Raw genomic sequence first — 21,502 nt, forward strand, 5'->3', positions numbered from 1 at the left:
AAAGCACATGTTACAATAAACCGTTGAAGCGAAAACACTTGGGAGAACTAACGTACAACTTGTATACTTCAATAAGAACAATGAAAGTATAACTTCAAGCGCCAACTTATAATAAAGCATTTAATGTAGACATCAAACGCAGTGTACCTAGAATGTTCTAGAAATTTCTAGAATACTAACTAAACTGTAGATAGGAAACGTTTAGATAGACTTCGAAGAATAGACCTTGATTAATCCAAACTTTCCGATATTTTCGGAACCCCGTTCAAAGCAGGCGTCGCGTCGTTAGCATTTTTCATAGTATCCAATTAGTCGTGTTAGTTCAGTTCCTTTGTTACATTAACAGCCAAATCCTTAATAGAGCAAAAGGGAAGAATGTTAAAGGTTAAAAATACCTTTGGTTTAAAGACCTTCAAACTTGTTAAGATACCAAATAACTTTGAAGAGGTTTCGAGAGAATTTCTACACACTCGAGTGGTTAGTTTGGTTGGAGTATTTAATTAATAATGGATTCAAAATGTAGAATATTTCTCGTCAGAGTGAACATTATTTAATTTTAATGCACCTGTTAATATTTTATAACGTTACGATCCGCAGATACGATATTCGCTCGTTATCAATTTACGTAAATAAATGAATTGAAGTGTTATCCACTTAACCAAAGACTTTAATTCTTAATCAAAATGACATACAGCACGGATACACACACAAACAATAGCTTAAACGCTTCATCAGCCCATTTAAATACGCGCGTAAATGGTCAGACATCTTTAGTATTCAGCCCAAAGCGGTTCGCTCACTAATATATGTCGTCGCTGGACATAATCTGCAGTTTCTATGCAGTCACCCGCTCGTCCCTAATTCCGCTCAAATAAGGAGTGAAAATTGCGAAACTTTACTCTTCAATTTAAATAATAGCTTCCAGGAACTTTTGACTTATCCGCTCAGAATGCAAAACTTTTAGTGACTTTAGTTTCTGCTACCAATAGTATGGATTGGGATTTCTTGAATACCGTCCGAATTGTACCGGTATTGTAATGTTGTTTGTGTTTGAGCAAATAAGGTGTACCTACGTAACTACATATTTACGTTTTAACTAACTATGGTAAAAATTGTAAAATCAATAATGCTGTCTAAAACATTCCAGATAAATAATTCTATGCACACAGCACACTCCACATTTTTTTAACCAAAAATTCAATCAGTAAGAACCTACTTTAAACACCAATTTAAATAAACATCACACAACTCAATTTTTACTACACGAATGCTAAACTATTATAGAATTATTTATTCCCACGGCAGCCGTTTAGAAAAATAATAAACGACACACGAATAGCGAAACGTGAAGAGTGTTCCTGAATTGTTGTCAGACGCAGCCTCACAGCGGGGTTCTAACCTTGCGGGACCTTCTATGCTAACATTTTCATACTATATTTGCATCATCATGTGATAAAACGTTCTATAAATCTGGTTAATATTATTAATGGGAAAAATGTTGTATAAGGTAGGTATATTATATTTAAGGCTTTGACGTCTTAGCACAAATATTCTTCATAAATAGTGAGTTAATAAAGCTGCAATTATTACAATAATTTGATGTTCTTTTAGGAAGGTACAATCGAAGAAATGTGAGCCATTTCGTATATAAGATTTATTGTACTACTTCTATTTATATTTATCATCAATAATGTGAATACTAGATATTACCTATTTGAACTTATTATTAATAGCTTTCCTCAGAGTATTACCAATTGCACAGATATTTTATGGTGCATAAATATAAACAGGTGGCCTTCATTCATCATTTCATTGTCTGCTGGAACGGAAATATGACACTAAAAGGGGCATCGCAGGACTGACAACTTACTGAATCTCTCCGGCTTAAATAAACCAAAAGGACCAACACTTCCCTAATATTACAAAGAGAAAAGATTGGAGCTGATAGACTCAAAACGTCTGAACATGTTCGTATATTATTCAATAGAAAACTACCTATATTATTCTAGCTCACAGTCTATATTTTACTTATATTTTTTTTATTTTTGTACTTAATTTTTATTCCGACTGAACCCGGTCAGAGTCAGAGCAAGCAGCTATAGTAAACAAACAGCTTTATCTTTAAATTCAATTCAATAAAAAGCTGAAGTAAAAAGTAAAGATCATTAATTCGTATTAAAAACATAAAAGCAATGAGCCGGCGTCTAATGGAAAATTAGAATAATTACTTCGCACACACTCCTGTGTGCGTCTTACGTTCTAATCGTGATTAGTAAGCGTATTTAGCTTATACTGCTGGATAATTTAAATTTTATTATTGAATAAGTGAGGACTACAACTAATAAAGAGATTTGATAAATTTAAATATTATGATAATGCAGGAGACTGAACCATTTTGAAAATTATTCCCGTTTTTTTTATTGTTTAACTGTTATCTTTTGAGATATTGAAATCTCATCAAATAACATTTAGTGTAGTCATTAATCAGTCCATGATCCATAGCACACGTTAAGGACACATGTCAAAACACGTGTCACAAAAAGTAAAACTAAATGAGTTCTACCATCTGCCTCCTAATTGAGGAACGGCTAATAAAGATGAGTGATGCTCTAAATTACTCGTAATGTTTGTTCAGATCTGGTCAATGGATGTTTGAAGTCTAGATATGAATGGATATTGTGGAACTGTAGGTTGATGTTCTTTTGTTTTTGAAGGATTAACTAATTTGTCGAATCAGTTGATTAGTTCGTAATTGTTCAGTTGGAATATTTTCACCATCAGATCATATAAAATACAGAAAAGTGAAAACAATTATTTTTATCTAAGTATATCTATATTCTATATCTATTATAAAGAGGAAAGGTTTGTATGTATGTATGTATGTATGGTTTTCACGCATAAACTACAGGATCGATTTTGATGAAATTTGGCACAGATAATCTTTAGACCCTGAAAAAGAACATAGGCTACCTTTTATTGCGAAATATGTACCACGGGCGAAGCCGGGGCGGACCGCTAGTAAGAAATATACTTAGCTAGTGATATTGTTTTCCTACCACACACAGTTGTTATAATTTTAACTGCAAATTTGCTCTATCTGACGCACGATTAAGCCCGATATTTACCTGAAACAAAAAAATACAAATAAGTATAATCAATAATGTTAATTTATAGAATCTTAATCTACAACACCAAGGCAAAAATATGTTCACACATTTTATAATCATTAGGCAAACTATTTTATCTAACTAAAACAATAGATAAGCGTAACACACGACGCCAATACAATATATTTCTCAGTAGAAAAGTCCAACATTTACATCGCGTGGGCTCAGCAGAAATCGCCTAAGTATTTTAATATCAATTTGTGCAGTCGTGCAAAGTATATTAAATGGGGAAGTTGGCTTTAAAGACACCACTTAGGCAGAATTGGGTCAAGGCAGGCAGAATTTGATATTTAAACTTCCATCTCTTACAAACTAGTTGATTAAATTTTAATAAGACATTCGGAAGTTGGGATGCGTTATTGTTAGAATTTGGAAAGTCACTGAACTTAGAGATTATCATTAAAGCTAATTGTAAGTTTAATGTACCATTAGAATGTAAGATAATGATTTTCAGGGATGTTCTGTAATCTGTGAAATTGGTCCCTTGGTTCTTAGTTTCGTTTTATGTATCAAATCAGAAGTTTCTACACATGAAAAGCCACATTCATTTTAGAGCAACATTTTGCCAGATTTACTTTCCAAAATACGTGTTTTGATATTCAGTTTAGAAGCCTATAAAAGCTAAGGGAAGGTCTAAAAGTTACATTTAGGTATTTTATATCATAGAAGACTGACAAAAACAATATTATTCATAGAATTCTCCCCGTGACCACGCTCGCTGTAAAGTGTTCGAAACGTTGGGAAAATATAATGAATAAATCGCGTTTAAAATCTGTTAAAAAGTCTTTAATTTCTAAATGTATAATACTCGCGTAAAATCAAACACTAGAAAATATTATTCATAGAATATTTAAGTTTACTGTGTATTCCGAAACAGCCAAATAGCCCAACATCATCGACACTACACAGTTACGAACAGTTACATCTTTTCCACAGACAATAAACCGTTCTATTTAACGTAATCCATTCCCAATAACGTCCGAATGAGGCCTGATTGGCTATTGTGGTAGCAACAATAAGCAATCATTGGTTGCTGCTAATAGTGACAGCTGACACAAATGCACTTAATTTTACGACGACCTTATAGCGTTAGATCTGTGATCTGCTTTCTTGGGAAACGTGGCGTGATTTATTTCTTCGTAATTTTATTGGTATGAGAAATAGGGGCTAGGATAGGAGTCGAAATCTTAATCATAAGCATTAGGTACATTATAGGTAAGTAATGTAAGCCAGTGAATAAATATTTCAACTCATCTTTGAATAATCAGGATAATTGTTTTACAATTTTATTAATAAGAAAGTACACGTAGTAACTTATACGCAATACGCCTCTTCTAAATACCTTCATTCTTCTTCATTTATGACTTTGACGAAACATAACCTAATCTATTTAATTGATGTCTTTTCCAGACTGTTTTTATACATCAAAATAACTAGCCAAAATTTATTTATGTATTTAATGTCTATAAATTTTAAGACCTACATGATAAGCTTAGAGTTTGACACATAAGCTGAGTCATGACCTTTTGAACTCGAAGCCAAGAACGTCCCTTATAATAAATAAATGTAATTTGCACTGAAAACCTGTTCAATAACAAAAATATTACTAAACATCGACTTATGTCGACTTATTCAAATTTGAACTTTGAAAACAGCTAATTTTAATGTACCTATAAAAGCAACAGCAAATTCTTATACCTATGTATTGTTAAATTGGTTTTGTTACCTACTGTGTTTTAGCTGAAATAAATAATTTTTCATTTTCATTTTTTCAGGTAATTGGACTGAATCATCAATAAATGATATCCGTAGTTATAACATAAAGGGCAATAACTATTTAACAAGAAGTGTTATAAAAAAAAGTTAAAACCTAATTCCTGAATGATTATTCCGTTATTTCCCTACTTTCCTCCCGTTCCTGGAGTACCATTTACGAGGTAAGGGGCCTTGAAATTGACAGACCCTACAAACAGAAATTAAACAGGCTAAGAGCAGTCCCATTAGGTAAATATTTATTTGGGTTCAAGCCCTTAAAGTGCTATAAATTATGACGATGTTATTTAGAGAACATGACATTGAATATTGATCACGTTTGAGAAGGTTCAACGACATTCTGGTTTTGTTCTAGCATATTCAATTACATACTGTAATTAAAGCAGTAGGTACATACAATGATGTTTTAAAAAGGCTTTAATTATTAAACAGACAGTTTCACACTTTTCACACATGACATTTTTTTGAAATCTATTAGCTTCTACAAAATGCCAAATATTTACATAATAATCAACAAATTCTCTCACAATAGGTACAAAAATTAAGGTTACGCGAAGGTATAGGCGTACCTATTGCTATTAAGGCGATTTGTGTGGATTTCTATATAAGATATTATTAAAAAAGTCTGTAAGAATATGATAACTCCTAAGACACCAACAATAAAGGTATCACAAGTTCATCCAGTTCGCATCGCCTGAAAAAGATTAATCTTACAAGAAAAATCTCGAAAGTTAGTCGCAAGAAGAGAAACTGTGTTCGTATGTTGACATATTTAAGTACACTTGGGAACAATAAATTTCTAGTAAAATAAGTAGAGACTTCATCATATTATTATTGTGTGAGTTACAACCTCGTTTATTTGCTTCTAGGAAGCGAAAACTCATATCGTGTTCTTCTTATGTGTGATATGATTAAATGCAATTTATAATTAAAAGAAAAGTATTAAATGCATTTGAAATACACATTTTATAAAAGAAAAAAAAAACACGATTCTAACAGATTGAGATTTGAGTTAATCGATAAAAAGGATGCTTTATTATTCTTTAATTTTAATCTACTAATCAAACAACTCTAAAATGTTTATTGAACCAATTCCGTGCTAAAATACTTACAAATCCTGTTCAAGTTTTTTTCAAGACAATATTAAATTACCTACACCCGAAAAGGATCGGAACAAAAATGCATTTTCAGAAATATCGTAAAACCTACATTACCGTTACAAAATTATACCATCCAACCAATGTCCTAAAATCCATCATTTTAAAAAATCTGAGATCCTTAACCCATTTAACCAATCGTTGTCAATCTAGGTCAATTCAATATGGAAGAAACTTCGCGAGTGTCGTATGTCTACTCTGTTCCAATATAAAGCGTACGAAATTTCCAAAATCCGGGCTTATATTCGTAAATAATTGAATCAATCCTCGAAATCAAGGTCAATCATTTTAACCGTCACTAGCAGAGACGCAAGAAACTCTGGGGTAATATAAGTAATTAAATGTCACAGAGTACAATAGATTCCTATTAACGGATACCGTCGGCTTAATCCAGTTTTTCGTACCCTCACTAAATTGTATAAAATGGCTAATGCAATTCTAAGCCCGTAGTCATTTAATTTAATTTGTTATAACGTCGCGGTTGTCTAAAGTTTAGAAGTTCAAGGACCATGGGGCATTGTCACAGCGGAATAAAATGGGTCGTAAATTAAGAAAAATCTGCTAAACTTTTCCATGTAGAAGGGCAAAAAAGGTACAATGACGATCATCTTCCTCTGAAGCCGAGTAACAATATACATCGACTTAATAATACATAATAATAAGGCTTCCAAATATAATGGATTTCACCAGCTTCATCACTTTTACGCAAAAATAGACGTTAACATGAATGAATTTACTTGTTTTAATAAAAGTTTCCAGGATCCAATCGATAACTCACGAACTATTCTTCCAATAGGCAAAATTCAAAACCTTTGGGTCGACCATCTCCATAGTCTTCATTGCAATAAACTCCCGGTCAATATTAGTAATTAAACGGCACAGATAGCACAATAGATTCCTATTAAGGGATATCGTCGTGTGTGTCCCGGGGGCGTAGTTACGCGAAGCGAATTGTTCTCCGTTTTAAAATAAACTCTCTGGGATCGCATTAATTGTTTCATGTTCGATATCGGTTGAATCAGAACATAGACAATTATGGAGAGCAATATCAAAAGGAATTTTATTCAGAAAATTTTAATTGAAATTGCATTTTAATATGAACGAATTTGGATATGTTGTTTTAAGAGAATTGCTCTTGTTGAAGCATCTTCGTCAACGGTAGAATGTTCATATGTAGTTTGGTTTATTATTCCAGCTATGTTGGCCACAAACTTTAAACCTTCCACTTTAAAATAATTACTCAGTGCCTAACACAAGAAAATTCTTAAGAAAACTCAAAGCGAGCGTTTAAAAGAATTTATATATGAAATCCTCCTTTGAGGTATTTGAGAAAATCCCAGACTAATATTAAAGTCAACGACCTGAAAACTGTAACAATATGCAACCCTTTAGCTACAAATAAGTCCGAATTTTTTAAAGTGTATGATGTAGGGTCTGCAGTCTGTTCATGGAGATAATGTCACAGATGCAAATAAATTCAACAAAAAACTAGCTTATTGTAAGCTTTATTCTTCTAGAACCTAATAAATGTAATCTTTGTGTCCAAGACGTGATTTATACTATATGAAAATGCAAAGCACAGACAAATTTAAATCCTTTGGTTCCTTTATGAGTTCTATTTGCAATTTTAAAAATATTCGCATCTCTATAGGTACACAGAAAGGGAACCGTTTCTTTGACCTATTGGCTTCAGGATAATTGCCATGCAATAATCTAAATAGGACGAAGCTATTGGAATCCGTTCTCAATAACAAGCACCATATATATTACACTTACGCCCTATAACAACCCAAGATAATCGACCAGCACTCTACAGGTAGGAGCACATATCGATAGAATCGTATCCCTTGTCCCATCCCAAACGGTTCTTTTACGATGAAATTTGACGCTCAATTCAAAGGTTACAATTTTATACGATTTTTCAGCAGTTTTTGCCATATCGTGCTTACGATCTTGTATAGTTAATTAAGTTCAAGTCACGATTTGAAATTCATCAAAATAACGACAAGTTAATTTGACATTAATATAGTGAACATTGTTAGTTAATAATCTTGATTAAATGTCCTTGCTATTTATTTCTTTGCCAAACTTGTAATTATATTTGACATGTCAAAAAATTGGTTTGTGGGTAGTCACAGCTTTGATAACATAATCGACTTTAACAACATGTATTTACATAATATACCTACTTATTAATGTATCGACCATATTATTATTGTTTTGAATTAAATTGGGTGTTTGTGAAAAACACATACCTTCCTACTTTATAGATGAAATATCCTTCTGAACATTTCTTCAAAGCGATCATTACGCCTATACGTATCACAATGCTTCACTCGACAGCACATAAACGTTATAATAGTGTTCTATACATCCTACACAAGATTTCCATTAGACTCCTACTTAACTTGACAGCCGCTACTGCTATATTGGCATGATTGAATTACCCTCCACCGATACTCAGTTCACTTAGAAAAATACGATAGAAAAAGCATATGGGAACGTAAAGCTTTGAACACAGTTTCAAATGAGACCCGAATATTCGATAATGAATCATGTGCCCAAATGACAAGGTACAAAATAGATTGACTAGGGCGAGATGGGAGTCGATTACAGCATTGGTAATTAATGACCGCAAAATTAAAAGCAGGCCGAATTCAAATTCGCAATCAGTAAGTTGCGTGTCTGTAATGATCGGTAATCGTGTAACACGTTAAGGGCTCTTCACACGGCACGGCAAAGCGGTTAGTGTGACGTGTATTAGGAATGAAATGGGTTAACTTTGCCTATTTGTATACGTAGGTGTGGTGTCATTGGTTTTAGTCATAAATGGTTGTGTATGATTGTGTAATGTTTGACTCATTAATAATTAACATTTCAAACCACTATGTTCCATGTGAAAGAGAAAACATTTATTTAAGAGTTTTCTTGGAATCACTTCTACTTCTTTGAGTTTACAATAATAGGCAATAAATAGTATCTACATTACGTTACTCTTTCAGTAAAATGGATCATGTAATATTCGAGCAAATTTACCGTCTCACATTAACCATGCAAAAAATCCCTACACAGTATAGATAACACATAAGGGTTTACAAACGCCCTAAGCTGCATATAAAACCCGTGAGCTAGTTCTGTTATCAACTTATCATTATCGATAGCCGCCAGCCGTATCAACGTAGTTATCGACCTGCAAATTCTATTCGGGTTCTTGAACTACATCACTAGTTTAATGAGAAGTTATTACTAACTGCAGTTCGGTTATTTTTAGTTTCAATGCTATGTATAGAATTAAACCGTAAACAAGTTGTTATGCAAGCACAAATGCTAATTAAACTACATATTTTAATATGTCAAGCATGTTCATAAACCAATAACATTATTAATTACCTATAGGTATTCAAGAAATAAGTAGGTAAATATAATGTATTAAAATCATCATTATCATAATTTTTCAAACATAATCTGTTTGTTTAAAGGAAGCACAATATAAAACTTAAGATATTACGACTCTATGAACAAAAAGCTTGTAAGTATTCATAATTTACTCTGTAATTATTCAATGAAATATAACATACACAATAGTACAATACACATATTTATCTATACTTTGAATAATATAGAAGGAATTTAAACCACAGTTATTCGCGTCTCTAACAAGAACATTTGGGTCATATAAGGCTTGAAGTTAGCAGCGATAACCGACAAGCAACTATCTTCACACCGGATTATACAGAGATCATAATCGTAACAATAAAAATGGCATCGTATTGCTATTTGCTACTATTCCTATACTTGAAACTGATATTCCAACATTTTATTGGCTTTTGCCAGGTTGAGTGCAACATGCACATAATATTATGAAAATTATTTGGAATTAGGTCTTGTATTAAATAAATTCTCAACTGTTTCCATTATAGGTAAATATATATACAACAATTCCGAAAATATTTCTGTAATGTTTGTCAACAATATTCACTAAAAAGGACAAAGCACTAATAAGTCTATTAATATAACAAAATATGAAACATGTTTTTGAATTCCAATGCCTTAATTTGATATTAAATATTTCTCAATTTGTCCGCTAGAGGGTCGAGGTTTAGCTCGTTTGCATAAACCGTGTAACACCCACAATCCAAGACACAGATTATATCAGGCTGTATTTGCTAAATAACATTTAACTTATATTTCATCGAACGATACAATCGATCTTATATAGAACTAAACTTTAATAGTTTACTTCATGCCTGTATCAATTATAACATTAGTCACAGGTTAGTAATAACAATAAAGTAGTCTAAAACTATTTCCCACACATTCTATCAGTTTATACTTCACGTATAAAAACACAATTCACGCCTTCAAAGGGTTTTATAGCAAAATTATTCTCAATGATTTCAGAAACAAGAGGCTTGTTCTGGGAAAGGAATGCACTGTCGCCATGCATGTGGCATTGACATTACACCTATCGTGTGTCGTTTCAATTGCATGATGGTGTTAATATTAACGTTGTTTACATTATACTGTATTTCCGTTGGTTAATAGATTACTGTGATGATAGAGTAATTAAGGAGTATAAAGGAAATTGTGTGGAAATCCGCGCAATAATGTTATATTTGAAATGAATAAGTTTTGTGTGTAAATATTCGCCCCGACTCTGACTAGATGTCGTTGAACACTTTTTAGATCGCGCTATCGAAGTGTTTTTCTCGATACGTATATAGAATTTGTTTTTGTTTTATTGAACTTTTTAGATTTTAGATTTGGGCTATAAATAATATTCTAAGTTAACTTAATAAAATTCTATACAGTTGTTTTACATAAAGTATACATTTTTGTAAAATTGGCAGCATGCGTACTGCGTAGTCTTTTAATCTGTTCAAACCATCTTACGATAGACGATACAATGTGATATGTAGGTAGAATTGTGGTACGAAATGTTCACAAAGCAAAGTTATAATGTTTCGAACCGAGGAACGTGACTTTGGCGTCAAACGCCTCCAATTACCAATCCAAAGGCAATCAAAACTGTAGTGAATCACACGAGTGACTAACACAAAATCAAAAGACAGGTAAAGCGACTGTGGCTCTCAAGGCACTCGCTTTCTAAGGCCAACGTCACCGGTCCGGTAACTATGACGTCACCACAATGGCACCCGGGTCAGAAGCCATGCGTTGGCGCAGCGCAGGCGAACGAACTCCGGCGTCGAATTACTTCGCTGCCTCAATTCACGGCCATTTAACCTCTCTAACTAACCCAGCAATGCACAATGAACAAGAGCAAAAAAACATTTAACAATGTGGTAAGGTGTAAGAATAAATTAAGGGTAATGAATGACTTGTTGTGAGACAGGAAACTATTATTGGTGTTGCTCGTTTTACGTTTGAACATGATAGTATTTGAATGAAACGAATAACAATGGATATTGGAAAGAACATTCTGCTTTTATATTTTTCATTGTATTCCTAGGTCAATATTTTACGTGATGTTGTGCAAACGTCTTTATTTGCAAGTATTGCAAGCGAGATTGTTGAATTTATATAAAAATTTGAACATTTGTATGTATAGCATATTTTGACAAAAGTAATTGTACGTGCAGATTGCAGAACGTTGTGAAATTTGTCTTAGTACAAACTAAGACCAGAAGGAGTACGTTTTTTATTAATTTTTACTCAGGAAAATGAAAATGATTACCTTCACTTTTTCTACACATCAAGATTTTTTTATATTTCCTACAATTACTTGATAAAACTAGACACTCATTAACATGAATATTAAATGAGTCACTCAGTACATTTGTGTTGGTATTACGATATGCACATTGGCTTATATTGTGTACCTTGTTAATAATAACACGTTGGATGTTTACATTTTTCTGATTAATATTGTCTTATGGTGAGTTGTTTATACCTAGTGATAAATAATTACGCCTACCTAATCAAGAATTAATATGTCATTTCGTTATTTATGAATTTACCATAATATTGAGTTTTAAAATTATGAATTAGCATAAGTATCAAAGTTTAATAGAATCCAGGAAATTCTAAGTAAACTTTTAAGTAAATGGGCGGTTAATTAAAAGAAAAAAGTCATAACAAATGATAAATAAATGTTTCTTTCTTTCTTTCTTTCTTTCTTTCTAACATATAATATCGTGCTTTTTTATTATTTCACTAGCGGTCCGCCCCGGCTTCGCCCGTGGTACATGTTTACGTTTTCTCTACATAAGAACCATCCTCGTACTTCAAGGAATATAATAAAAAAAGAATTATCGAAATCGGTTCAGCCGTTCTCGAGTTATGCGCTTACCAACACATTTTGCGATTCATTTTTATATATAAGAAGAAGATGACAAAATAATTTAGAATAACACACGTTAATGCCTTCTTCAATCAAATATATTTATGAACGATCAATGGGTACCTAATTTTCATGAAACGTTCATTTTAAACCATATTTCATCAATCCACTGGTAGGGTAATAAACAACTAGTTATTAGCTATAGTACTTAAATATAAGCCTGTCTCTAAAGACCGAAGCGATTAAAAGATCTAACTTCGAACGCGGAACTTCAGTCATTGGACACTTGATACCAGGCGAACAAGTTATCTAGATTTAATTTATAAACCTATATTAATAGCATATTTCTTATTTATAAATAATTTTATATCTCGCGCGAACTTAAATTGGGAACAGTAACTCAGTAGGTACCTAATAATAAGCTTTCAGATAAGTTTTTTTCGAGTCTATATACATATTTCTATAGGACAGGTTTTGCCTGTCCTCTTTTCAATATTACGCTAGAAAATATTCTATCAACACAAAAATTTTAAATTATAAAAGGCTCAATACAACGGAATAAATGATGATTTATTTTAAAAACGATTTCATCCAAATCGGTCGAACCATTCCAGCGTGAACAAACACACAAAAACATTGAATATGTGAATTGTGATGGACAGGAATGTTTACCGAGAACTCACAGCAGAAGCTATTCGCGTAGATAATTGTGCAAATGATATGCATTATTATGGACAATTATGAGTGATACCTATTATTATGTATGAATTAGGTATAATTTATACTGTACTAGTTTTCTATGTGACTAGTTACGCCTACGCAGAATAATCTACATTACCTGTTATGTATTATATTATATTAAATCCTCTTTTTACTAACTAGTTATTGTTAAAGAAATATCATCGCACACAAAGTTGTTAACATGAAAATTTCAGTGTAATCACCTTTTAAAGACGTTATTAATATTTAATAGTAATAGGTACCCACTTCAAAAGGTTAAATTATCGTTTGTGTGTCACTTGATTATTATCTGATTCAAATTGAATGAAATGATTGTAAATCCTTGAACAGATAAAAAAATTCAATATTTTAAACATTTCACTACACATGTTACATTGAAATATCAGGTTTTATGAGCTTTATCTTTAAAAGGCTTTAAATGGACTTTAGTTCGAAACGTATCAACACGAATAATTTTATCAGGCGACTTTTACTATATTATTTACTTCCGCAGGTCTTTTTGAACATTTTGTTTGGTCCATTTTCTATCGAACTTTTCTTATTTTATCTAACAACAGGATTTCAATCTGAAGAACATTCTAGAACCTTCTAGGTGTAATACCGTCCTATAAATAGATATTTCGTAAAATCTCAACTTGCTGTGTTTGCATGGCAAAAAGTTCCATGACACCCCGCCTACATGTTACATGATAAGGGTCTCGGACGAGCGGTTTCGTGGGCAAAAACCAACCTAGTTTAAATTTAGCATCCACTTTTACAAGATATTTGAATATTTTTTGGACAGGAAAAGCTATATACTTCGTATCGTTCAGGAAGTAAAATTATTGTTCATAAAAAATACATAACATTGAGTCAGTGAAATCCTTGATGCATATATTTTTTTTATTTGACTTGTACCTTTTGTTGTGTATGTGGCTGAAGTTGTCTGTTGTCTTCAAATCCAATATAACATATTATGCACCAATAGTAGGTTACTCCTTTGGACCGAAAATTATACTTATTAGAATAGGCTATTGTTTTTCGTGTAGGTAGATATATATATCAGCTATAACTTACTAATAATACAAACCGATCCATTCAATATCCTCTACTGAGCTAAAACACCACATAGATACATTATACCTACAGATTCGTATGAGAAGTTCGCATTAACGTATTTACAGATAGCCCGATCAAAGATCGCATACCGTTACGTTCTAATCAGAGACATTTCTTCGCGAATCACGAGGTTAAGTGTCGCGAGATAAACAGCAATATCAGTTTTGACCCAAATGAGTTTGAATTCAATTCTTTTCAATTCAACACAAGTGCATTGACACGCCAAGCCGCAGTGCACCAAGAATTTGGCTTCGCGCTTCACGCCAGAAGTCTAGAAAATTAATAGATCGTTACTGGCTTCCAAATAGATTTAGTTTTCGCTTTTCTTTATCCAACAGATGTACTACTTATTGGGGATTTATTTTCACTGGCTGTGAATTGTGTTTGCTTTGGTTGACATTCTTGTGCACGAAAGAAAAAGGGAGGGATTTGTTCTGACTTTATGTCATCTTATATTGTTTGTGGTATTAAACCACTAACCGTAGTAGCTATATATCCACCAGACGTCCAGTAATATTCTAGAAAAATATTGGCTCCTTTATAGGAAGCAAAATAACAGTAAAATATATGCTGCGGCAAACAGCTTCTGACATAAATAAATCAAGCTGCATTCATTTACCTAAACCAATTTCCAAACGGAAATTTAGAACAATAGATTCATAACGGACAATATAAAATACAATAAAAGCGAGTACGATGTGCATAGACATTAATATAATTTATTATTGAACATTAACATATAAATAAGGCGAATGGGTTTGTTATTGTAAGTACCTATATCGCAATTTTAGTTTCCAATACTAGCTGACATTTACTTGGTATTTTGTTTATTTTTATTGGTGTACCGCAAGTACCGTATAGAATTGAACTGCAGCACAATATTTTTACAAATACTTAACATGTAGTTGTTATAACGTATAGAAATGTTACCTAGGTGCGTGTAGTTTAGTCTCTCGAATATGAGGACCATAAACTGGTTGATAAAAAGGAAACATTTTACAATATTCTATGAATTTTCTCTGTTTCTTTGGTTTTGATTTATTTGAGAAGGAATATAATATGCATTTTAAACAACATTCAATTTATTAAAGAACTCATAACATTTGAAATCAGAACAAATGAAAACAAACAAAGTTTGTTATAGAATTATTTTTAAACTCCGGGAAATCCTTTGCAGTTTTATAATAAAAACTAAAACGTAGTCTATTTCTATAGGGATCAGAACATTTAATCTGTTTTGCATTCTCCGTATTGCCTACATAACAGGGTTTATTGTCCCATGGGAGTGAAAATATACTTTGAAAACAGCATTAAATAGCTTTGAAATTTATCTTTAGGTATATTGATAGGTATAATACTTAATGAAGCAGTTTCTAGGCTTCAGTTATCGGAATCGGCTGAATCAACTGTGTGGGAGTTGCATTTTATAATGCATGTGTGATCTAATTCTACGGACTAGCGTCTGATACCCAGGGTTTACTCGTGGTTTACGCAATAAAACGTTTTGAAGGTCTTTCTTTTTTCATAGAAAATTAATAAAAAAGACGTTGAAAACGTGTATTTAATAGAATGTATACGTATAAAAGATTTTCAATTAAAATCAAGATCTATAGATTGCCTGGTAATTATATCAAGTAGGTAAAGACTAGAACGTGCGCTAAGCCTAGACTGCACGTTTTTCCTTGACCTATGAATAATATTGCAATCTAATGCACCACTACGTGCATAAACGTACATTTTAACAAAATAAAACTATTTCTAATTTAATTGCTAAGTGATTCGTCATTTGTTTAAATATTTTTCTAGTTGAAAAGGCATTGTCGTGCACAGCAATAACACATAGAAATGTTATATTAGGTACATATTAAACTACATAATACATTATAGATAACTATAGATACCTAATAATATATATGAATATGAATGTATTTTAGAATAAAAATATTATAACGTTGTGTTATTACTTATTACTTACTAGAGGTCCGCCCCGGCTTCGCCCGTGGTACATATTTCGCAATAAAAGGTAGCCTATGTCCTTTCTCGGGTATCAAAATATCTCCATACCAAATTTCATGCAAATTGGTTCAGTAGTTTAGGCGTGATTGAGTAACAGACAGACAGACAGACAGAGTTACTTTCGCATTTATAATATTAGTATGGATTGTTAATGCATGGCTTTATCTTATTTATACCCAAACACTTGAATTGTAGATTATTTTTCCGACCATAATATCGACCAATAGAATTGCACCATTCGACGTCACGTGTTACAACCTACATGGTATTATACTGATAATTTTTTGAAAATTTTCTCTGGTTATTTACGTCAAACTGACAGGTTCAATTCAATTGTGAAATTATTGGCCGACATTTGGGACGGAAAAATAATCTCCCGAATACCACACGAGCTTCAAAATTATCTGGCATTTCCCTCAAGGTTCCCTGCAAACAAATAAAGTCGTCAAGTTTTTCAGGAAAAATCACTCGCGCTTCGCGCTCGTTCTTTTTTAACCTTGACTCCTTCATTTGTTTGCAACGAACCTATCGGAAAATATCCGATAATTTTGAAGCTCTTGTGGTATTATAAGTGATAATTTAGATAAAATTGGTTGAAAATTTTGCTATCCAATAAAATATGCTATTATGTAAATTCAGAGTTGCACAAACGACGTCACAGGTATTGCCAGTTATTAATATCATATTGTGTCAATGAATTACTTGATAATTTCACAGAAATAATTTGAATGTGAATGGTTTATTTCATAATCGGTCGACTAGAGCGAGGCTTGCGACAGATACCTACATTGGGAACAAATCTAATTCCAATCTAGATGTAAATAAGGACCATTATTGTGTGTACCCTTTTTGCTTATAAATACCGGTTAAGTTTAAACAATTGCAAGTAACAATGGGTGTCGTGGTCACGATCACCTTTCGCCGAGGTAAACGACTTTATCCGAAGTCTTTGTAATATGGTTAAAACTTTGAATTATATTAAGTGAAAGCTTGCTAACTACTTATTGCGACTTAGATAGGGGGTAAATATAATAAATACATATATACCTTGTTTCTAATAGTTATAAAATGACTGAACAGAATAACGATTTAATAGTTTTCAATCAAGCACTTAGCCGTAATTTTGACTTACAAAAAATTACAATTTACAAGTGACAGCATTTCAGTACTTTTAAAAATTCACAAATTATAGTTAACATGAACAACGTTACAATCTCTTCTAATTGTGCAGTTTACAATAAAAATATAACATTACAAATGTGTTACTTAGAACCTCCCAGTTCACATCCTATTAAAAGAATGAATTTCCCTGCACAAGCTTTGCACAAGAGCGTTAAAACTCATTGCATTGGAAACTTTTCACCATGTTTTTAAATTAGACTAAAACTCTTCCCTATTCATGACAGAGAAGTTTTCAAACAATTCAGATATCGAAAACCGCGTATTTAACCATCGTAGTTTACTGACCAAACATTAGAAGGAAATTCAAACATTTATATGATATTCGAAGGATATTCGATGAATAAAAAATGATGTTATACCATTCATTACGCGTCCAGTCTTTAATTTCATTAGCATTGACGGCTTTTTGCCACGGTTCGTAGAAGGAAAAAATAGCATGTGATTATCTTGATGTAGTTTTATAACATTACTTTCGATTAGTAACTATTGTTAGGTAGGTACCTACCTATATTAGAATTTAGAATTGTTTGTGGTCTTCTTTTCAGACACTTAACAAAGATATAAGCTTTGATGATAGTTGTTCCTTAAACTTAGATCTGTCTTAGCATACTTAATGTGATTTATGAAAAAAAAACTTAAGTTTCTAATGATAATTGGAAAACAAGTTTCTATAACGAATTTTACGCTGAAGTTAATACTTAATAGTTAATACCTACGAATGTTACAGTCTCAATGGCAAGTGAAAACTCGTTTGGCACCCAGGTAAATAAGGCGGACAATGTTAAAACAAGTGTACATTATACACAGAGTTCATATAATTTACGAATTATTGTCTAATGCATTATGCAACCGAGATAGGTACCTACGTAAATAGCGCGCGAAATAGGTATGAAGAAAAGTGATGAATAATGTTTTTACATTATATAATCTCATGAAAATATATTTATTGTTAATCTAGGTAGGTACGTAGGCACTTAGATAATAAGTGAGGATAAAGCCGATAATCATTCAATTATTTTTTCGTAAAGAATCCAATTTTTATAAGCTTTCTAGCTTCTTTCTAGGTAGTAATGATCATTGCTCAATTAATCGAAATACCTACGTACCTAAACATAATAGTATTAATGTTATGTAAACAAAGTTGAAAAAAAAACAACATACCTATTCATCAGTACCTTTTACGTACCTACCTACATAAAAATTAAAAAAAATAGAAAAAAACACATGCTACCTTTGCGTTATTCTACAATCAACACGTTTATAAGCGTATTTTCTCTCAGTTAGTAACAACTCGCGCGGTACCTACCTACATTGTTTTATAACACAGGTAGGTACCAATGCTTAGGATCTGTTCACTAGCTATTGTCACCACGGCCATTGTATTCTATTGTTTTATCTAATAGAATATAATGCATCGATGATACATGCATTCTCACGTTCTTACATTAGTGCTGTTATTTCACGTACCTACCTAGGTATATAGCTCGTTTCGAATCGTTTTATCGAGATGAGGGATTCCACGGTTTTCTAAGTAATCGACCTGTCGATTGTTAGTGTCGCGTCGTTTCAAACCGATTTCCAGAACAAATTATTTCCTATGGGAGATAATCTTATTACTTATATATAAAATTCTCGTGTCACAAATCACAATGTTAGTCTGCATACTCCTCCGAAACGGGTGGACCGATTCTCATGAAATTTTCTGTGCATATCGGGTAAGTCTGAGAATCGGCCAACATCTATTTTTCATACGTACCACGGGCGAAGCCGGGGCGGACCGCTAGTAAAATATAAACTTAAGTATTTATTATTTTTATTTTTTTATTACATAAGTAGGTACTTATAACATTAGGTAAGTACACTACTTAATTATCGGGAATCATGAAAAACTTTACTGGGAGTTGGGACTGAATTATTGGAGGAAGTCGGATCTACATTCTACATAACGAGTTTTATCATTATTCACCTCACACCTGGCTTTCAATTTCAATTTCTAGGTAATAATAATTATAAATAAAAGAGAAATAATTTTGTGTTATTCGCGCGACTTAAAAATTTAAAATTCATAATCGGATAACCTAACCTAGAACTGTCTCATGTCTCATGTCTGTGACTTAAATCCGGTAGGTACGTACCTATAATGTAATAAAATAATATAATAAAAGTCCATAAATATAATCATGACTACCGACTCTATTGTAAAGACATGGGTATGTAACAAGGCAACGGTATGTAAGTATTGACTATTGATAAGCATAAGCAAATAAGGTACAATAGAATACAGTAATAGGTACCTATTCGTGTTGAGTCTACAATAGGTGTGGTTATTATGAGTCAACGTGATTGTATTCCATATAATTTTATTCTTATCAAGAACATATAGTAAGTACATACTCGATATGCTAAGAATAAGTTGTAATCAAGAAAGAGAAGGAAATACCGTTCACTACTCGCGCTGCTGATATGAATCGATAAAACAAATGAATGGTAAAAATATTTCGACGTAAAATGACGTCACCACCTGTGACAGGTAGCTCAAATTTTATATTCAGAGAAAAGAACAATAGGCTATAGAACAAAGGGGCCACAGACATGGCAGGGTCGGAGCAACCTAGCTGCGTACACACAGGTAAGAAAGCCATTTTTACCTTTCGTATACTGCGCCGACGCCACCGCAACCGACACCAAGAGCGCGACGAGCAAGCCCCTCTCTCCCCCGCGTACAGGCATTTTCCTAACTTTATTACAATTTTAAGCACGTCACTAGAGTAAAAAACTGGCCACAGGCTTTAAGCACGCACTCACGAAGTCCTTTATTTACACATAACACGCACACTATCACAGAATTCAAACGCACATCCATTTGAAAAATGTTCGTTTATCCAATAAAGGTAACCGCTTCGCACGAGTCGTGGGACGAAGCATGCAGGTAAAACGAGTAAGCCTATTAAGTTTCAATAACTTAAAACTACTTATTTAGGTCGTCCTAAGTTACTTATACACTAGACGGCACGATCGTCGCAATAGTCCTGCACGAGTTTTTATTTGAAAACTTTACATACTTTCGTAAAACAATTTCGAAGTTAAGAGCGGTAACGGGCGCGACGTGCGACACGACCACCCGGCGCATCGTTCGCGGCAGACTAGACTAGCGTGAAGTGAGCGGACAATCAACAAGTTGAAACCGCGCGAGGCGGGCCGTTGGTTCCGGAGCATGCGCCTTTTGCGTCTATATTCACACTCGACTAGACAGCAACGTTGACAGCTACTACGTCGAGCGGTGACCGGTGAAACTTTTAAAAACCGGCTATTTTCGCGCAAAAACAAGGAGTCATGATCTCTCCGGAGCAGGATTGCTATTCCCGTAGCTTAGTATATTTTATCCTGCTTTATTATAAAGCCGGTCGATGTTCTACCTTAGAAGAAAATAATATTGGAAGACCGTACCTAGGTGGTACAAGTTTATTTTATAGGTAAGCACTTGCTGCTTAATGAATATATAAGAAAATGTAAAAAACATACGTTGTAGTTACCTATTTTATTTTTCTTGTCTGTGTAAAAAAAAAATAATTAGTGAAATAGGTAGACCGTAATAAATTATTATGAGTACTTACCTATGAATGAAATAATGTATCTACTATGTATTTAGGTGCTTATAGGCCTTAGGTACTTAGGTAGGTAGGTACTTATTTGAAAATAGGTAGGTATATTTTGTTCTACCTACTGTAGGCAGTTGGCATCGCATTCATAGAAGCAGATATGAAGCAGATGATATTATTCGTTATAAATATACCTGATTGACGACTTTTACTGAAGTTAATATACCTACATAATATTATTTAAATTTAATATTATTAAAAAATCAAATGCATCTAAATAATTTCTAGTGGCGCCATTATGCGCAAGAGTGTGCATCGAAGTCAACCTTTGTAGATACACTTCCTGTAAGGTAATTGTATAAGATGACGATCTATTACTGAGGTTTGCCGTTAGATGGCAGGTTAAGAAATCGATTTTATTAAACATATCGATTAGGCTAGATGAGGCTAGATGATCGTTTTTTGGCT

At 32.9% G+C, this 21,502-nt stretch overlaps 1 protein-coding gene across 1 annotated transcript in view; it reads right to left on the reverse strand.

The window, feature by feature from the left end:
* shg (DE-cadherin) overlaps nucleotides 1-20,589 on the reverse strand; it is a 177,631-nt gene extending 157,042 nt beyond the window's left edge. The window contains exon 1 of the mRNA XM_089707920.1: nucleotides 20,084-20,589. Within this exon, the coding sequence (XP_089564046.1) occupies nucleotides 20,084-20,165 (82 nt within the window). The 5' untranslated portion in view covers nucleotides 20,166-20,589. The remainder of the gene's footprint in view (nucleotides 1-20,083) is intronic.
* Nucleotides 20,590-21,502: the final 913 nt, after the last annotated feature.

The sequence above is a fragment of the Colias philodice genome, chromosome 20 (assembly GCF_061535455.1).
Source record: "Colias philodice isolate Cphi_HAF_F1 chromosome 20, ilColPhil1 Martin Lab GWU primary, whole genome shotgun sequence".
Classification (NCBI taxonomy): Eukaryota; Metazoa; Arthropoda; class Insecta; order Lepidoptera; family Pieridae; genus Colias; species Colias philodice.